Source organism: Carassius auratus, chromosome 40 (genome assembly GCF_003368295.1).
Source record: "Carassius auratus strain Wakin chromosome 40, ASM336829v1, whole genome shotgun sequence".
Classification (NCBI taxonomy): Eukaryota; Metazoa; Chordata; class Actinopteri; order Cypriniformes; family Cyprinidae; genus Carassius; species Carassius auratus.
Genome location: NC_039282.1, coordinates 8572653 through 8590725, shown reverse-complemented (window position 1 = coordinate 8590725; position 18073 = coordinate 8572653). Strand labels below are relative to the sequence as shown.

General features: G+C 38.8%; 1 protein-coding gene across 2 annotated transcripts in view; it reads left to right on the top strand.

Moving 5' to 3' along the window:
* Positions 1-17744, top strand: part of LOC113058489 (lissencephaly-1 homolog A-like) — a 35058-nt gene extending 17314 nt beyond the window's left edge. For both annotated transcript variants that reach the window (XM_026226432.1, XM_026226434.1), the window contains exons 4-11: positions 1650-1724; positions 1933-2139; positions 5115-5283; positions 7638-7740; positions 11075-11303; positions 12964-13065; positions 13174-13330; positions 14952-17744. In XM_026226432.1, coding sequence (XP_026082217.1) covers positions 1650-1724; positions 1933-2139; positions 5115-5283; positions 7638-7740; positions 11075-11303; positions 12964-13065; positions 13174-13330; positions 14952-15025 — 1116 coding nt within the window. In that variant the 3' untranslated portion in view covers positions 15026-17744. The remainder of the gene's footprint in view (positions 1-1649; positions 1725-1932; positions 2140-5114; positions 5284-7637; positions 7741-11074; positions 11304-12963; positions 13066-13173; positions 13331-14951) is intronic.
* The last annotated feature ends 329 nt before the right edge of the window (positions 17745-18073 follow it).

Here is an 18073-nt window from a genome sequence, read left to right as displayed (position 1 = left end):
CTTAATTTGAAGTATTCCCCATTTAATTGGCGCCTCTGTGTGAGGTTGTGACTGACGGCACACGTGCTGAATTAAGGAGTGCAGAGATAATTATGATGTGTGGCAGATGTAAAGCCTGGCACTCCCTGTTGTCTCAGTGATGGTTCACATTGATAAAGGGACAAACTAAATTGTGTCTCTCCATTATCACAGGGTAGACTAGGAGAATTACTCCAATTCAGCAGAAAATCCCTTGCCGTAATATGCCGTCTGGAAATGTGAGAGATCTCTGCAAATGCAGAAGATCTTGTTTGAAAACAGTCCTGGTTGGACAGAATATAAACTGTTTATTTCCTTTGTACAGGGAAGTGCGAGCATGAATTATTGATCCGATATGTGGACAGAGAGGTGGTGAAGTGCTAAAAGCTCTCTTTAATTAAACCGAATGATATTAACACAGCTTTATTTAGCAGAAGAGATTTCTTCTTTGATCCTTCCTGCTGTTAAAATGTTCTGAGAGGGGGCAGGTTTGTGACTTTAGGCATAACTGTAGTTGAAATCTGGTGCTTTGAGGGCTGGAGAGAACTGATGGACTGTCAGACTGCAGTCCAGAGGCTGGCACGGCTAATGGGACTGGTATTTAGCCATTGGCTAACACACATACCGGAGGGTCCAAGCAGATGGTGGATCAATCCTCTGTAGAGGCTTTAAATGCCCCTCTCCTTCAGAGACGTATGTCATGACCTCTCTCACTCCACTTCTCATCACACAGACAGCACCTGTTCTGCTGGACATCTCTGATATTACTCCAGAAGAGCCTCTCTCCTCTTATTCTCTTTGTCTGCCACATCCTTTTTTTCATTACCGTAGACCTGGGAGCTGTGTTAAGCTTTTGCATTTTTGATGGTTGGAGACCAGTCTAGTGAAAACCACGTATACACTTCTTTCAGAAAACACACCCTTCATATTGCTTTCGGGATGAGACTGTGAGCTTGCATATTTAAAAACACAACCATAGAAAGGTCTTCCGTCAGGGTTTGGAAATGCGAGGGTGTAGTCTTGTTGGATTTTCATACCTTGGAATTAGGCTGAAAGCAATGCGTGTGTGTGTGTGTGTGTGTGCGTGTGTGTATGAGAGAGAGAGAGAGACAGAGAAAATACTTCTGAATCTCAATATTTCTAATAAATGCATTTTAATTACTGTTATTGTAATATTGTTATTATATTGTATTAATTTATTATACATTTATTTGTATTTATAATTATTATTTATTCATATAAAACATAAGATATTTGTCATGTTAACAAAAAAAAAATTGGTAGTACTGTAGTTATTATCGGCTTTTGATGCTTAATGTTTTTGAATTGGCGAATTAGCATTTTTCTCCCATTTTGAGAACTAAATAAAAGTTGTTGTTAGTGCCAGGCACCCTAAAGTTGATTTTTCACAGTGCGGAGTTTATGTAATTGTAATCTTGGTAATCTCTCTTGTCTGGTGGAGATTAACCCATGTGAAGGGATTTAGAGGGAATTTACAGTTGCCACCGGGGTGATAGGTGTATGCCTTCTAGGCATATGTAATTCTTGATGTTTTGGGGGATTTTTTTTTTTTTTTAAGCTGTGTGTTGCGGGTGTTAAGGTGTAATGCTTTTGTCATCTTCTGTCACCAGAATGAAGAATTGGATAAAAAGTATGCAGGTCTTTTGGAAAAGAAATGGACCTCTGTCATCAGATTACAGAAAAAGGTTTGTGCATTTCATATTTAATGCAAATCCTATTAAAAACCATTGGGGCAGCCTTGTCTCATTGACTATTCATGGTCTGAAATGCCAAAATTTAGGGTTTAGAAATGCTGCATTTCAACGACTGGAACTGTAATCCAAAAATGTCATTTTCACTCGTTTTATTTGATGTGTGTTAATGATGTGTCATACGCATGATGTCTTATGCTAGGTGATGGAATTAGAATCAAAACTGAATGAGGCAAAAGAGGAGATTAATATTGGTGGGCCAATTGGACAGAAGCGAGACCCCAAGGAATGGATTCCCCGTCCTCCTGAGAGATATGCCCTGAGCGGCCACAGGAGTCCTGTCACCAGAGTCATTTTCCATCCTGTTTTCAGCGTCATAGTCTCTGCCTCAGAGGATGCAACAATAAAGGTGAGGTCTTCTCTCCTCTCTTATCAAGCACTTTGTCTGCATGGTGTATATCTCATACCCTCTAAAACTGATCTCATGTTTCTGTTAACTCAGTGTGATCAAATTGTGATTTACAGTATGAAAATGGACAATCAAATTTAGGCTGACCTTCCTCGCTGGCTTATATAATTAGTGTCTTGCTTTAAATAAGCTGTAAATTTGACTGCAGGCTGCCACTGTCTTTTTGCTTTTTGTCTCTTTTTGCTGTTTTGATCATAGAGGGGCTCTTGAGGCACACAAAATACACAAGTTTGCACAAGAAGTGTGACATTCCCATGGTAAACCTATTAAGGGGTTTTTGGCTGTTTTTAAAGTCAAGAGGAAAGCTTTTTTATTATTTAGATCAGCCAAACAATTCAGAGGTATAGTATATCCAAGGTTACCCCCTTTATGTTGTATTTTACTTGGAATCAGGTCTACAGAGGTTTTTTTTTTATTTTCCCAAACCCTAGATTTTCAAGTGATTCATGTTGTGCCGGCAGCTCCGGACACCAACCTGAGTCTGTGCCCCCTCCTCCTGTGCCCTAGTTTTGTACTCTATGCTTTTAACCCCTTCCCTAAAATACCCAGCCCTCCCAGTCTTAACATGGGCAGCCCTCAACCAGACATCTAGAACTGGTCCAAATATATTCTGCACAATTCTCTCCATCCACATATTCATAGCTATAATTGTCAGGACGCCTGAAGCTGTGTAGCCAGATGCTTTTTTTTTCTCACTTCTGTTCAGTGTAATTCAGTGTAGACCTTTTTTCTTTCTTTTTAGCTTAAACATTTTCTTCTTTTTATGTTAATCAGCAGTTTGACAGCCACTTGACAAGACAGTTCTCCTTCTGCTTAGCCTTGTTGTTGAATCAGCCAAATGGTTTGCTGTTCAGTGTCATGCACAAGTATGTTTTTTTTTGTTTTTTTTTTCTCAGACTGATATTTTATACATGCGCATGAACATATGACGTGTGCTAAAAAAAAAGGAAAATCTTTCATCTCCACAATTTGTCTGAAGTGTCAACACTCTAGTCTAAAATAAGCCCATTCGGTTTATGCAGTTTTTTGCAGATTTTTAGCATGCTCTTATTTTTTTTTTCTTTCCCTTGCTTTTGAAGCCTGGTTTTATATACACTCTTGGTTCAGACTGTTTAAAAAAAAAAATAACTGATTTTCAAGGATACGTGATATAGCGGACCATGTTGGTTATTGGCAAATTTTGCTTGTTTATCTATTCAGTTAAAAGTACAGGTTGTAGGACCTGCTACTAGAGGGCACACAACCAAAACAATAACAATAAAGTAGTTTGATGACGCTAAGAAGGAGTGTGGAATGATGGGATTTGTTGCCTTCAGTAAGTTATCAAATTAATTGATTACTGTTTAGTCAGATGATATGAAAACGATTTCCACTTGTTAAACTAATATGTACACTTGTGTACATTCAAACACCATAATTGGGCAAATATAGCAAATGTGAGTTCAACGATTTGCGCAAGTAGATTACATACAAAGTCAATGCAAAGACGCAATCAGACTATGGATCAGACGCGTCCTCTTGCAGGTCTAGAGACGTGATGCCCCGCGTTTGGCATGTATGCTCCATAATACTAATCTTATTGATCGTTATAATAGTATGTTTTCTGTAAAGGTACGAATCAAAACAACTCATCTGTCGAGTACAACACAAGCGAGATCGGCATCTCTTTCTAGTTTAAGTTTGTCGCGAAGCTTTCTCCATCTAGAAAATGCAACACCGGTATTGATCCTCGCTCTTTCTCTCCTCTTGTCCCAAACTCTTCTTGGGTCGTTTGGTTGGCCCGTATGCTTACGTTTACGGGAGCTGTCCTTGTAGACAGAACCAGCAGCAGACGGTAAACCGTAATTATGTTCCATAAATAAGTAACACAATCCACCATAATACGTGCAAGAAGTAAATAAGGAACTGCTTGAAGCAAGGTAGTGGTTTTCTGGACGCTAGACACTACTTCTGCGTTTGTCCAAGACACGGTTGTCATGTGGTTTCTACGTCAGTAAAGGCGTAGCTAACGTCATTGACAGGTGACTGCACTGCCCCGTGTCACTGTTTAGAATGGGAATTTTCTCATGATTTACAAGTAGTTGAAAACATTAGAGATTTTGTTAGTAATCAGCTGGACAAAATATGTAACACTTGCCTAGTGGTTTTGGGATATATTGCTTCAAATATCTTACAAATTGTGCAATTGTGTTGTGGTTCTACAATTCTCCATTTATTTAATTTGTTTTGATTTGTGTTGTAAAGGTAAGTTGATGATCAGGCACATACTTACAGATCAATAAGGGCAGATATAAGTAGTATACACTCCAGGTAATAGTATTGCAGTCTCAGCTACATTGTTAAAGCTTACTTGCATGACTAACCCAGGTGTGCCACATCAGGCTTTTCATGTGCATATTTTCTATCAGAACATGACTTGTGTTCTGTCTCCCTTTTTGGAAGCTGGAGACAGATAAGCAGGTGGAAGGGCTTCTTTCACCGGCCCCCTGTGCAGCAGACAGCGCTTATCCCTGTGTGTCTGCCACCTTGAAACTGCTGAAACCCGATCTTCACATTAAGCCCTGAGGCTGTTTATCATACTGCTGCATCCAGATGAACAAGCAGATAACATTCAACTCGTTTCAAAAAAATTCTTTAATGGTAAAGAAAATGATGAATTTTAGGGAAAACATGTCAAATATATTCTGAATGAAATGTTCAGATTATATCCAGAGGGCAGACTGACGTCTTAGGTGGTGTTTAAAATCTGGCTTTGTGATGGATGTTTCACTGAATATATAATAGCAGCTACAAGCCCAGACCTGCCTTTTATGCTTTATCTTATCATAACAAGCTGCCAAACAAGTTAATTGCTTTTTTTATTGAAAAGATTCTCAACTTGGGCTAAAACTTATGTTTTTTTGTGTCTGATCCAGGTATGGGACTATGAAACGGGTGACTTTGAGCGGACCCTCAAGGGCCACACAGACTCGGTGCAGGACATTTCCTTTGACCATACTGGAAAGCTTCTAGCCTCCTGTTCAGCGGACATGACCATTAAGCTCTGGGACTTCCAGGGCTTTGAGTGTATCAGGACCATGCACGGTGAGCATGATGTCACATGTTGTCATTGGTTCTAGGAGCTGTTAGGAGCGGAGGGGCGTCTCAGGGGGGAATCGAGTGTCAGGAGGCAGGTGTTGAATGCAGCTCATTAATATGCCCGGCTGCCAAAAATCCATAAGAGAGATTCTTCCTGTATTAGAAGGCATCCTTTAACCCATTTTCTCATTTCTCTTTTTATAATCATTATAATATTTTATATCTATGGATACAATATAATCCATGGACCCTTTTCACAGACTGTTGTGTGTTTTAAATCCTAAAGGTTTTTTTATATTTAAATGAAAATATATATATATATTGTACATTTATAAAACTGTACTTTGTATTATGTTACCTTTGAATCAAATTTCAAAAAGATAGCTGCTGTAAGGCTTTATCTAATGCATCAGCCGTAGGAGTGATGGTAAATTTGACATGGTTCACTCTTCTGACTGCTGTTATCGGTTTCTCTATTTTCTTCCTCTTTTTGAAAGTTGTGAAAACAACATCTTGGTGTTTTTCTTTTGCCATTTAAGCTAATAACTCAAAACAATCTCCAATTCACTGTTATAGAATTTTACCCAACTGAGAAGGCCAGAAATAGAGATTCATTAAAATTTATAAAATTTATATTTAATACACTGTAATAATGTATTACATTTTTCCTAAAATTAAAATGTATTTTTAGAGCATTTTATATATATATATAAAAAAAATCCCCACTCTATGAAAGTGAGATCCTGTACTTGCTCTCAGAATGTGTTTCTTAGGATGTGCCCATGCTTAAAATCCTAGCTGCTTGGCTAATTTTAATAGCTTTGGAAATGTGTCAGGCATTTCTAATGGGAGATTACGCAAGTGAACTTGCATTTTGTCTTACAGGTTCTGTATTATGTTAACATAGCTTCCCCTGTGTTAGATGGATGGTTAACACTGTAAGTGTCATGAAACCCCCCCGTTTCAGTGTGGGTCAGATATCACCACAGGTTTTAAGCTGAGTGATCTGCATTTGCACCATGCATCAAAATACACTCATGTGCTTTTGCAATGATTCAGGAATGCTTCAGTTGGTTGGTTAAAAGTAATGATCAACCCTCTACAATGCGATTAAATCACTCACTTATGTGACTTAATCTTCACTCTGGGTGTCTAAATGATGTCTGACGTTAGCCATTGGCTAATAAATTCTTAGATTTTACTCGCCAGTGTATGAGTTGGAGGCTAAGTTTAAGTTTAGCACAGATATATTTGCACTCGCCATACATGCTGACTGAGCGCTTCAGAGTTTCACTCTCAGTCAAGCAATCTGTGCTATTTTTTCAGTTCATCTCAATGGATGTGCAGCGTACATGTATTTGATGTACCGTAAATTCTAGTGTGAAGGTGCAAGACTTGCCGTCGCTTTGCTGAGAGCGCTGTGTTTCTCACATGCAGAGCGAGAGCAAGAGAGTTTTACATACCATGCAGAATTGACATGTAAACAATATTCCTTGTATTTTCCTGTCAAAATTACACTATTGGTTTTTCTGGTAGTGGGGGAAACTAATGTGCAAATGGCAGTCCCATTGGTTGGCTGGCGCTCACCTATTATCATTAGTATATAAATCTGGAAAGTACAATTTTCATGTGTCATGACAAAAATGAGGTGTTCTCAGAGTTTTCCTCAAGTCATTTATAATCCATATAAAAAATGTGTAAATCCTGAGGGTTGTGGCCGTGTGCCAAATGCTCATAATTTACACCCATCACTAAAGCTGGCATATTTCCCTGAGACTAGAGTAGACCGTTCTAGCACAGATTCGAAGAGGTGGCAAAGGGACCCCCCTTCCTTCTGTTTGCAAGTCCCCCTTCTGCTCTCTCTCTCTCTCTCTCTCTCTCTCTCTCTCTCTCTCTCTCGCTGTCTCGCTTCGTGGGTCGGCTGCTTTAACGGAAGATTAGGAGATTTGGACCGCAGTTTAATTATCCTCTTTGAAACGAGATAACATTTTGTGGTTCTCCTCCCATATTTAAGACTGCATTTTCTAGACTACTGAGTTTCATCATCTATTCAAGAGCTTAAAAATGTTCTATGTAATTAGCTCATCTCTTTTGCCGCGCTCTGTGAGAACAAAGCTGCCCAAGGCAAATTAGCTGCTTCTTATTCTCCATTAAATTGTTCAATATGTTTTAAAGCTTAACCACTCAATGTCAGATCCTAATGTGCATGATTTGTGTGGTAGAAATATGTATATTATGTGCTGAATCTGAAAATGAATTCAGTGTATACTTCTCCGACATTGTTGGTTCTTGTTTGGATGACTATTTCAGGACAGTCTGGAATATTTTATCCTTAATTTTTTTTCTTTATTTTTTTTCAGGGCATGACCATAATGTTTCATCTGTAGCTATTATGCCCAATGGAGATCACATAGTTTCTGCCTCAAGGGATAAAACCATTAAAATGTGGGAGGTGGCCACTGGGTAAGTCATTTAGCAAATGCTGTATGCAGGATTCATCCTTTTAATTTGAAATTTCTTAATGTACTTATTGGATAAAGTCCTGGGCTAGCAAAACAAATCTTGGGGATTTTAATGTACCCCTAACCATAGCTTACTACAACAAAACTGTCCAACAATACAGTTATTGTATTGTTGAGTTTCTTCAGCTGAAAAGCACCTGTGTAAATGTTGAACAAGTAACAAAGTGAAATTCTCCCCTCCAGCATTTTTTCATGGTGTAATCAAATAGGGCATTCACATTCACAATAATTTTTTTCAGTTTAACACATTAAAAATATTTAATGCAAAAACACCATGGTGGAGCTAGGGTTGGCCACCCCACTCACAACTGCTGCTTCTGTCTCCTTTTTTTTCTTGCCAATAATTGCATTTATTTAGACACAGCCCGTCTTTATTTCCCCATATCAAATGGGAGACTTTCAAATGTGCGCTCCTACTTCACCTCAGTGTCAGGCGTTAGTCAAACAAGTGCAGAAACGACACTGGTGACGAGGGAGCTTCAGTAGAGCAACAGAGATTAAATGTTGTCAGGCCATATGCCAATAAAAGCTCATTTGCCTGTCCTGTCAGCCGTTATACTGTACTCTTCAGTTGCACGCACAAATGCAGTGGTGGCATGCTTTTAGCCTGTATCATTTCATATTAAAGTGCAAAATAAAATACGAGCATGCAGTGTCATAGAGAAATAGACTACATGTCTACTTTTAATGAAGATGATCATGTATTGAGCATCTACAACTTAACTTCAGTTTCATTTGCTGCAGTTTTGCACTTCAGCTTAAAGAGAAATACCTGTGGAGATTCGTGTTGCATCAGCACTGTCTTATCTGACTATAAAGGCCCCGATATACTGCAAACAAAGTTATTTTTTGTTTGAGGACAAAAAGTATGAAAAGCGTAAGTGACGGTATACGGTTTTCTAACATTCCGATACCTCCTGCACTGCTGGAAGGCGGGGTTATAAACATGAAACAATCAAGATTAGACCATACACAGCCAACAAGATAGTCGCTGAGATGTACTCTCCTGTCTGACCTCCGTAGAATGAGAAAAGAACCGGGGGGATAAATCGCATGTCAAAGAAGGTGGGGTTCCAGAAAACACCCAATGACTGCATAATTGCCAGGCCACGGACCAATGGTAGCTCAAAGGTGTTTAGGGAAAAACCAAACCAAAACCAACTCCCCCCAAAAGTTTGCTTTGGTGAGCTGGTGCGAACTGCCAAAATGAACTTAGTTTCGGCCGGATTTTCGAAATGACGACATTTCAGTTGGTTCTCGATTTCGTTTGAAGTACTTTCAGGGCCTTAACATGTCATACAGCATATAACATGCTCTCACACATTTATTATTTTAACATTTTGGGGGGAGTAAAATTTACATATGTGGTTTCAATAACCAGATGCATTTACATTTGTCCAGTTTTGTTTGGAATGCATCCCAGACCACTTCCTGAAGTGATTTGAGCAATCTCATAGTTATTTGATCAGAGAAAAAGCATGAAGTGTGAACGGGCCCTTTAAGACCTGAAGTGGGTCAGAAAAGGAAAATAATGCCACATCCGCATCATGTTCAGCAGCAGCAGCTCTTAAAGTAACAGCAGAAAAAAATCTAATAACACAGCTGCTGTGATTTCTATTAATCAAAGAATAAAAGAAAAAAGTTGAAATCAGTAACTTTTGTAGCTTTAAGGATTAATCTATATTTAATTTACAATTAGTGTTCGATTAACTTAATACATTTCTGTATAATTCCTACTTGCTAAAGGGCACAAGTAAACATAATATTTATTATAATGTGTTTATGTGAAAGCTTAAAGTGATATAGATGTTAAAATTGATAGCTCTGTTATAGTGTAACGTTGAACCGTTTAACAGATTAAATATTAGGGGAAAAAAAACTTCTTCCTAGAGACATCAGCAGTATTGATATCGTGATACTTGCCTTCAGTCGTAAGGAAAAAGATGCTGTTAAACAAATATTAAATAAACTCTGTTTTTATGTTTCTACCTTAATTTGAAGGTTGAATATGAAATTATTGCAATGTAAAATTATGTTTAAAAACTTTAAAGGTCCCGTTTTATGCGCTTTTTTGTAGCTTTGATTGTGTTTACAATGTGCAATATAACATGTTCATGTTTCACGTGAAAAAAAAACAGTATTTTTCACACAATTCACCTATCTGTATACTGCTGTTTTCACGGTTTTAAAAACAGGCTGATGACTTCCTTGTTCTATAAAGTCCCTCCATCAGAAATACGTAACGGGTTCTGATTGTGCCAGCGGTTCCTGTGCTGTGATTCGACAGCAGCTGAGAGCAGGCTGCCCTCCTGGTAACGTGATTGGGCTAGAACGCACGTGCTGGAGATGTATTTATAGTCCCAGGAGGAGCATTTTTTACTGACGAGATGCACATGAAAACCGCATTTGTTTTTTTGCACAGCCCTAACATCTAGTTAACAAAGCTAAACAGCGTTGCCCTTTGTGTAATAAGTTACAGAAACTGTTAAACGCACCAACTTAAATAATAAAATACACTTACCGGTTGTGGTCCATAAACAACGCCTTCTCCAGACAAAGAGGGAACTGCTCCATCTTTCAAGAACAATCTTTGTGCAAATCCAGCATTAAACTGATTGAGATTGAGAAAGTTGTCCTCAGCAAGCTGTCCTCAGCAAAATGAGCTGCACATAGTTTTATTTGTGCATTATAATTTTCGGGAACCGAGTTAAACATAAATTGTAACCATTAATCTCAAAGTTCAGCGTTCCTGGGAAGCCCAAACAAAGATGATTGGACTCCGAGATGAAAAAAAACAGCGTTTCAACAACATGGCGACAAACACAAACAGCTCTTCCTTCCTCTCCGTCGGAGCGCAACAAGGCCACGCCCCCTGTTTGTGAATTCATGTGGGCGGTGGTTAGTCAAAAAAACTGTTTTAGTGACGTTATTACTGCAGGAACTAGAAGGCTGTAGTCCAAACGGGTCGTTTTTTGTAGGCGAATTCTGTTAAATCAAATATCTCTCTTGGCATTGAACTTTGAGCTTTAGCATTTTACAGATATTATTTATACTCTAACAACAAAATTACACACTAACTAAAGTTTAAAACATGGAATCACGAAGAAGGGGACCTTTAATGTTAGATGGGATTAATCAAGATTAATTTCAGAAAAAAATTTGTGATTTGATTAGTAGAAAAAGTGTATCGATTGACAGCACTATATTTTATAATAGAAATATTCTTGAAAATGATAAATCTGGTTAAATCTGTTTTTATTGGCATTGCTAAACAGGTACTGTGTCAAAACATTCACCGGCCACAGAGAGTGGGTGCGCATGGTGCGGCCCAACCAAGACGGGACCCTGATCGCCAGTAGTTCTAATGACCAGACGGTGCGCGTTTGGGTGGTGGCCACAAAAGAATGCAAGGCGGAGCTGCGTGAGCATGAGCATGTTGTGGAGTGCATTTCTTGGGCCCCTGAAAGTGCCCATCCCACCATCTTAGAGGCGACTGGCTCAGAGGTGAGAGCACAGAGTGAAAAAAGTATTTATAATGGCAAATATTTATGCCGTTCAATATTTTTTTATGCTTTCTGAAACTGCTTAAACAGTGATTTCTAAATAAGCCGATTATTTACAATGAACCTGTTACACTCTTGCCAATATACAATGGATCTTTTTTCTCCACAAAACTGTACCTTAATGCTGAATTTTAGTATTGATTGTGTTCCTATAGCTCAATTGGTAGAGCATTGTGCTATCAAGCGCAAGGTTTGGGGTTCGATTCCCCAGGAACACACAATAGGTAAAAATTGATAGCCTGAATGCACTGTAAGTCGCTTTGGATAAAAGCGCCTGCTAAATGCATACATTTAATATTAATTTAAATTTAATTATTGTAAATTAAAATCATATTTAAGTTTGTACTTTTACTCTGTATTTGTGATGTGTAATTCGTTCACCACTTGTAATAAGTAATAGTAACATGTAATATGCACGAATTCAATACAGTAAAATAACCAGGTTAAATCTAAAAATCTAAAAGAAGTCTACACAGAGGCTTTAAGAAACTAGTTCTCAGATGCTATTACAGGTCAACCAGACATTTTTCCACTTCTTTTAACCTTGCATTTAAAAAAGCTTGCATTTACTTTGCTGTGCCCTTTAAACACATTTTAATCTGTTCTTTGATTTTTAATCTAAATTTGTAATGTACTATGGTTTGAAATAGGCTGTTAAATGACATAGGTGGTATTAGCACTTGATGGCCTAAGGTGAAGAACGTACCATTTGGATATTTTTGCTGGTCTTATGATCAACTGTGTCCAATTGCATCTTTATCTGATGAACCATTAGCCTTCACAGCATGTTGAATACAGCCTTTAACCCTCAAAGTAATTACTATTGTTATGTAGAAGAAACTTTCTTCTCAATTTTAAAAAGTGAACATATTTAGTCGGCCATCTTTGATCTTGTCAAACCTGTTCAGGTGGAATTAAAGCAATCTCTTGACACCAGTAACACTGTCACGGATGTTAATTACAAAACATTGTATGTCATTACAGCTGTCTAAAGGTATAAGTGTGCATGAACACACTTGTCTGAGCACGCCAGCATCTCGGCAAGAGCAATTTTGTTTTTAATGTGTCTGTTAGCACTCCCTCTCAAGCAGAATTGGCCTTTTATGGAGGCAGAATAATGGATAAGGCCTTGAATGTAATGACCATCCATTCTTTCCAGAGCTATCTAAATGCATTATCACCCCAAACACCTCTGCTCCTGTTACATCCGCCTTTTCATTGACTGCATGAGATGTGTAATGGCTCTCAGTACTAAGGTGTGGTATTCAAAGTGTTATGACTGGATGTCTGATATATGTGCCTCTGCTAGACTCTCAGCCACCTCTAATGATGCTGTTTGCAGTGCATCATTCTTAATAAAGCCGTTTCTGTAACCTTGTTGTGGGTTAAAGACTTATCCAGACACAATTGCATTTTCCTTCTAGGAAAAAACTGTAAATATTTATCTATACACACTTGCTGATGTCATAAATCAGCATTGTGGAAGCTGCTTTAATAATATCTGACACAAAAACAGCTTTCAAATGGACATTACCGGTAAATATAACTAGAATGTAGAAGGTTCAAGTGCTTAATATTTTTTCATGGTTTTTCTCTGCCAGACCAAGAAGAGCGGGAAACCTGGTCCTTTCCTGTTGTCTGGTTCCAGAGACAAGACTATCAAGATGTGGGATGTGAGCACTGGCATGTGCCTTATGACACTGGTGAGTCTGTCTTGTAAAATGACTGTGATTCTCTGAAGTGTGTGATGTGACTATTTGAGAAGCTTTATGCTTTTGTCCAAATCTGAAACAAAAAAAATTCTCCTTCAGGTTGGCCATGATAATTGGGTGCGTGGGGTTCTTGTGCACCCTGGAGGAAAGTTCATTGTGAGCTGTGCCGATGACAAGACTTTGAGGATCTGGGACTACAAAAACAAGCGCTGCATGAAGACCTTGAGTGCCCATGAACATTTTGTTACCTCTCTGGGTAAGCGGTCGTATAAACACTCATCTTCTCTCACTGGTTTCTGTTGTTGTTTGAAATGCTTATCAGTTGGAAGTAGGCCTGGGCGAAAAATCGATTGAATGAATTCAAATTTTTTGTTACAGGAGATTTAAAAAATAAGTAAATTGAGTTTTTGTGTAATGGTGCATTTTTGGCTCCCTGGAGCTTCCGTAGCGTTAGTTTCACATGGCAGTATGGCAAGCGAAAACAACAACATCATAGCACACACGAAACGGCAAGCGACAACATGGCTACCGGTGAGAGTTGGAAGTTTGTTCCCTAGAAAGGAATAAAATCATCTGTTGTTTAGAACTGGTATGTGTTTGCTGTGACAGACGTGGAACAAGAGACCCCACGCTGCCTTAAGCCCATCGCAGTCAAAAGCAGCAGCACCAGCCGAATATGAAAATGGGAGTTACATTTGTCTTGCTTTTGATTAGGGCTGCTCCGATCACGATCGGCCGATCGTTAATGCGCATCCATCAGTAAAGCCGGTTTTCTAATCAGCGGTAAATTCCCTCAGGTGCGTGATTTCACATCGAGCAGCTGTTAATACAAGGAGCCATTACTGAGAAGATGCGCAAATCCACTTCATTTTCAGCGTTTATTTGCCCATCTTCTCAGTTAACAAATGGCTTTGTGTAGTAACAGCTGCTCTATGTGAAATCACGCATATCTGAGGGAATTTACTGCTGATTAGAAAACCGGCTTTACTGACGAGATGCGCATTAATGATCGGCCGATTGTGATCGGAGCAGCCCTACTTTTGATTAAATAAAAGCAAAATTTGCTTTAAGTTGTCTGCTGTTTGTACGTATTGCTTTCCTTAAGTAGGGGGGAAAATCTGAAAAAAATCGGAAATCGAATTAAATTAAATAAAATCGCAGATTTTTACTATCGCCCAGCCCTAGTTGGAATGGTAAAGATGCCTTTTAGAAGTGTACAGTGCATCCTCATTTCCCCAAAGAGTGATTTCTCAGGTTGAGATTGAGTTTGTTACTCTACAAAAGGCAGTCCTGTCAGCCGTTGGCAGCATATTCAGAGAGGACCCTGAACCCTCCAGTCTTTCAACTGCCTGAGTCCAGATTTTTTCAGTGAATCAAGGCACTGAAGCTCTCTAGAGATACTTGATGTTATTCAACCAGCTCCCCTGCAGGCTCCCGTGAAGCTTCAAACTTGCTTTTAAAAGCACTTCAGTACACAGCACTCGTCCTCCAGACTATTGATCTGAAACAATGGTTTTGGTTTGAGTAGAGAACTGAGTGTTTGTTTGAGGCTTCAGGTCTCTTGACAGTGGTTGAGCCTGTGAATCCTGCTGTTTGAAGTGTTTTATGTTTGTTTTAAAAGTTGAAATGTGTAATTGCTGTGGCATACGCATCGCCAAATGGAACTGGGACAGTTGGGATTTTCAAACAAGATATTTCCCTCCTCTTCCATTGGATGTGGAAGCAGGACCTTTATTTTGACAGTGCTAAGAATGACATGGCCTCAATACACGGCATCAAAAATATGCATATTGGTTGATCACTAATCTCAATATAATTGTTAATTGTTGAGCTCAAGTCTGTGTTCCTAAAGAACAATGTCTCTAATCTCTCCACAGATTTCCACAAGTCGGCTCCATACGTCATCACCGGGAGTGTAGATCAAACAGTAAAAGTGTGGGAGTGTCGCTGATCATACCCGCAGGACCCTTCACAACACATCCTGCTCCCCTCCACCCCCCGGACCCATTCCACTTCCCCCTCAGCTTCCTCCTGCTCTTCTGGATGCACTCGATCACCACGGTTATCACCCACTGAACTCCAGTTCAATAATGTGTCCTTTTATGTAAATTATTCTGGATGTAGATCGAGCTATTAAATGAAAAAAAAAAAAAGTATTCTTGCATGGTGAATCCAAAACTGTATACTGTAAATTTACATAATGTTGTCTAGAAGTACCATAGGTTTAACACGGGCTGATCTTTCACTCAGCCTGACCTACTGAAGGCAGAAGCTGACTGGGTTAAATGTAGGGCACTAAACTGATAATTTAATGACAGTATCTGATTTATTTTGTCTATTTTTTTTATTTTATTTAGTTTTGTTTTCTTCCACTGTCTTAGTCTGTTTGTGCCTAGCTTGGAGACCTTTCAAGGGGCAAAGGCTACAGAACCAACCTATAATGCTGAGGTGGAGAGTTGATCTGATCGTCTATGGGGCTTGTTATCCGAGTTATTCTGTAGCTTTTTTACATCACTTCTGGAGTGTACTTACCATTCTCTTCTTGTGGATTTAGATAACATTTAATGGTTGCATCTAAGAAAGTTTCATGTGTTTTTGTATGGAAAACTTTGGGAATAAATCTTTGTACGCTTGTCATGACACGTCCTACTGAGAAATACAATCCCAGAGACATGACTTTCCACTGTAAGAGAGAATTGTGCTTAATTATAGGAGTGAATTTGTATGAAACTCCTGCATCCAAAAAGCCATGCTGAATAGTGGGCGGCAAGAGTATTTATTTTTCTTTTTTGCCCTGTATCAGAGATCGCTTTAGTTAAGCTTTTGATTTTGACCTCAGTGGTCAGTTGAGTGTCATTTAGGAGCACTTCAAACTTACAAGCACCATAACCATTGCCTCTACGAAGCACTTGATTTGGCCCTTGACGTTTGTTGTTAAAGTCACATTCTAATGTAGACATACTGATTATTCCTTTGTTGTTTAATGATCTTGTTGCCCCTATAGCAGTTGCACTGAGATTTGAGTACACAAAAGACATTTGATGCAGAAATTTCAACCTTCAGTTTGGACCTATGGTGCAAAGCATGACAAGGGCTCAAAGTTTCCTCTCATCAGGGGGATGTGCAAAAATCTGTCCTGAAAGAATGGGTGCAGAGATTTCCATGGTAAAAAAAAATGGAATGAAGAGCTTATGATTAAATCTACACTCAATACTGTAGGAAGCTCAGTCTTATAATAAACCAGCGAGTTGTGGAGCTAGAAAACTATAATGATATGCCTGTTCTCTCTGTGGAGAGCCTTAATGGTGACTCCAATTGTAAAGGGATCTTCAAACTGCACCATAGCTGAATATCCCTAAAATAACCACAGGTGCTCAAGCCATTACTATAGTATGGCGAGTGGCACATTCTCTGCTATTGCTCTTAATAAATGTACAAATAAATACACAATGGGAAATGATTTGATAAAACCTTAAACATGGACCATTCCATTTCTTTTAAGGAGAAAATATGCCTTTTGTCTTTGTGCGAAGACAAATGAAATTCTGTTAAATTGCACATCCCTGCTATTGTTCTATCTTTGGTCACATCGGACTGAAGGTTTATATGATGTAAGACTTCAAAATGCATAAACCGATATAATTTTAATTAGCCTTTTCATTCCAATGCAATTATATAATAAAGAATTCACTGCTTAACCATGCTATTATCAAGCGATTTCCTGTTGTGTGTGTGTACTGGATGTACCTACTGCTGCTGAAAATCTGATAGTGACTAGTCTGAGATCTGTACCTGTTCACGTAGCACTGCTGCATGTAACCGTTCTGAGTATTGAGCTGTCTGGTGGGGAACCATTGGCCGCATTTGATGTCTGACCATCCATGTCAAAGTGACATGTTTTGAAAATATATACTTTAAAATGCTGCGCCATGATTGGTTAATGAAGCTAGACATCCTACCAGATAGGTCTGCTGGCATGCTAGATGTGGGCCGCTCCGTACGTGGTTTTAGAGGCTGATCTGTGTGTGCTTGTAAGAAGAAGATGACTTTATTTCGCTATGGGATTGTGGCAGACTGAGCAAGCCAAGGGAGAATTACCCATCACAAGAAAAGCACCAATGATACCTCTTTAAGTTTCTTGATTTTGATGCTCGTGGAGACGATTGACATTGGTTCTACCGGACTGTGTTAAACAGCACAGAAATAGATTCACAAGTACTGACGCTGTACATCTAAACCAAAAACATTGCTGAATTCCATCATTTGTTATCTAATCATGTATTTACATTGTCCAGAGTTTATTATCATCCCCATAAGCAGTGCTGCTCCCTTATGATTGGCTTTCCTCAAGACCTTCGACAATGATGATGTCCTGTTTTTATGTGTCCAGAGAGACAGTTTGCCATTCGCAGGTCCCAAGCAATCCCACTGCTGCACACACTGGATGGGTTCATGTACAGACAGACTTGAGAGGGTCCTGTTCGTAGCTCCATCCTCCAGCCACAGGTCTATCATCAGCTATTACTTTGTGAATAGATTGGAGGCTTCAGACTTCACAGCTTGAATGGGACTCTTTGCTTTTTATGATATCACTGTTCACAGCCAATTGTTAACAATATATCTGGATGTTATTGTTTGCAGCAGAATTAAAGAAAAAAAAATCAAACCGAGAAGTGACAATGGTTTCCAGTTTATTACATTCAGCACTTCAGATATTGCACTTCAAAGTTTGGCTTATAGGTTACAGAACAGGAAAGAAGAACTATTACCATTTATTCAAACATATAGTTCCATTTTCAAGTCTAGAAACAAATGTTGATAATTATACGATCTAAAAATTGGTTGGCCATTAAATAAATACATAAAATTACTAACGTAAATAAAACAAAAAATGTGAGAAAATCTAAAAATATAATGCAGTAAAGTTCTAAGTAGTTTTAAACTAAATACAAGAGGTGAAATATAGGTCTCATTAGCAATTTTAGTTTGTGGATGTAAT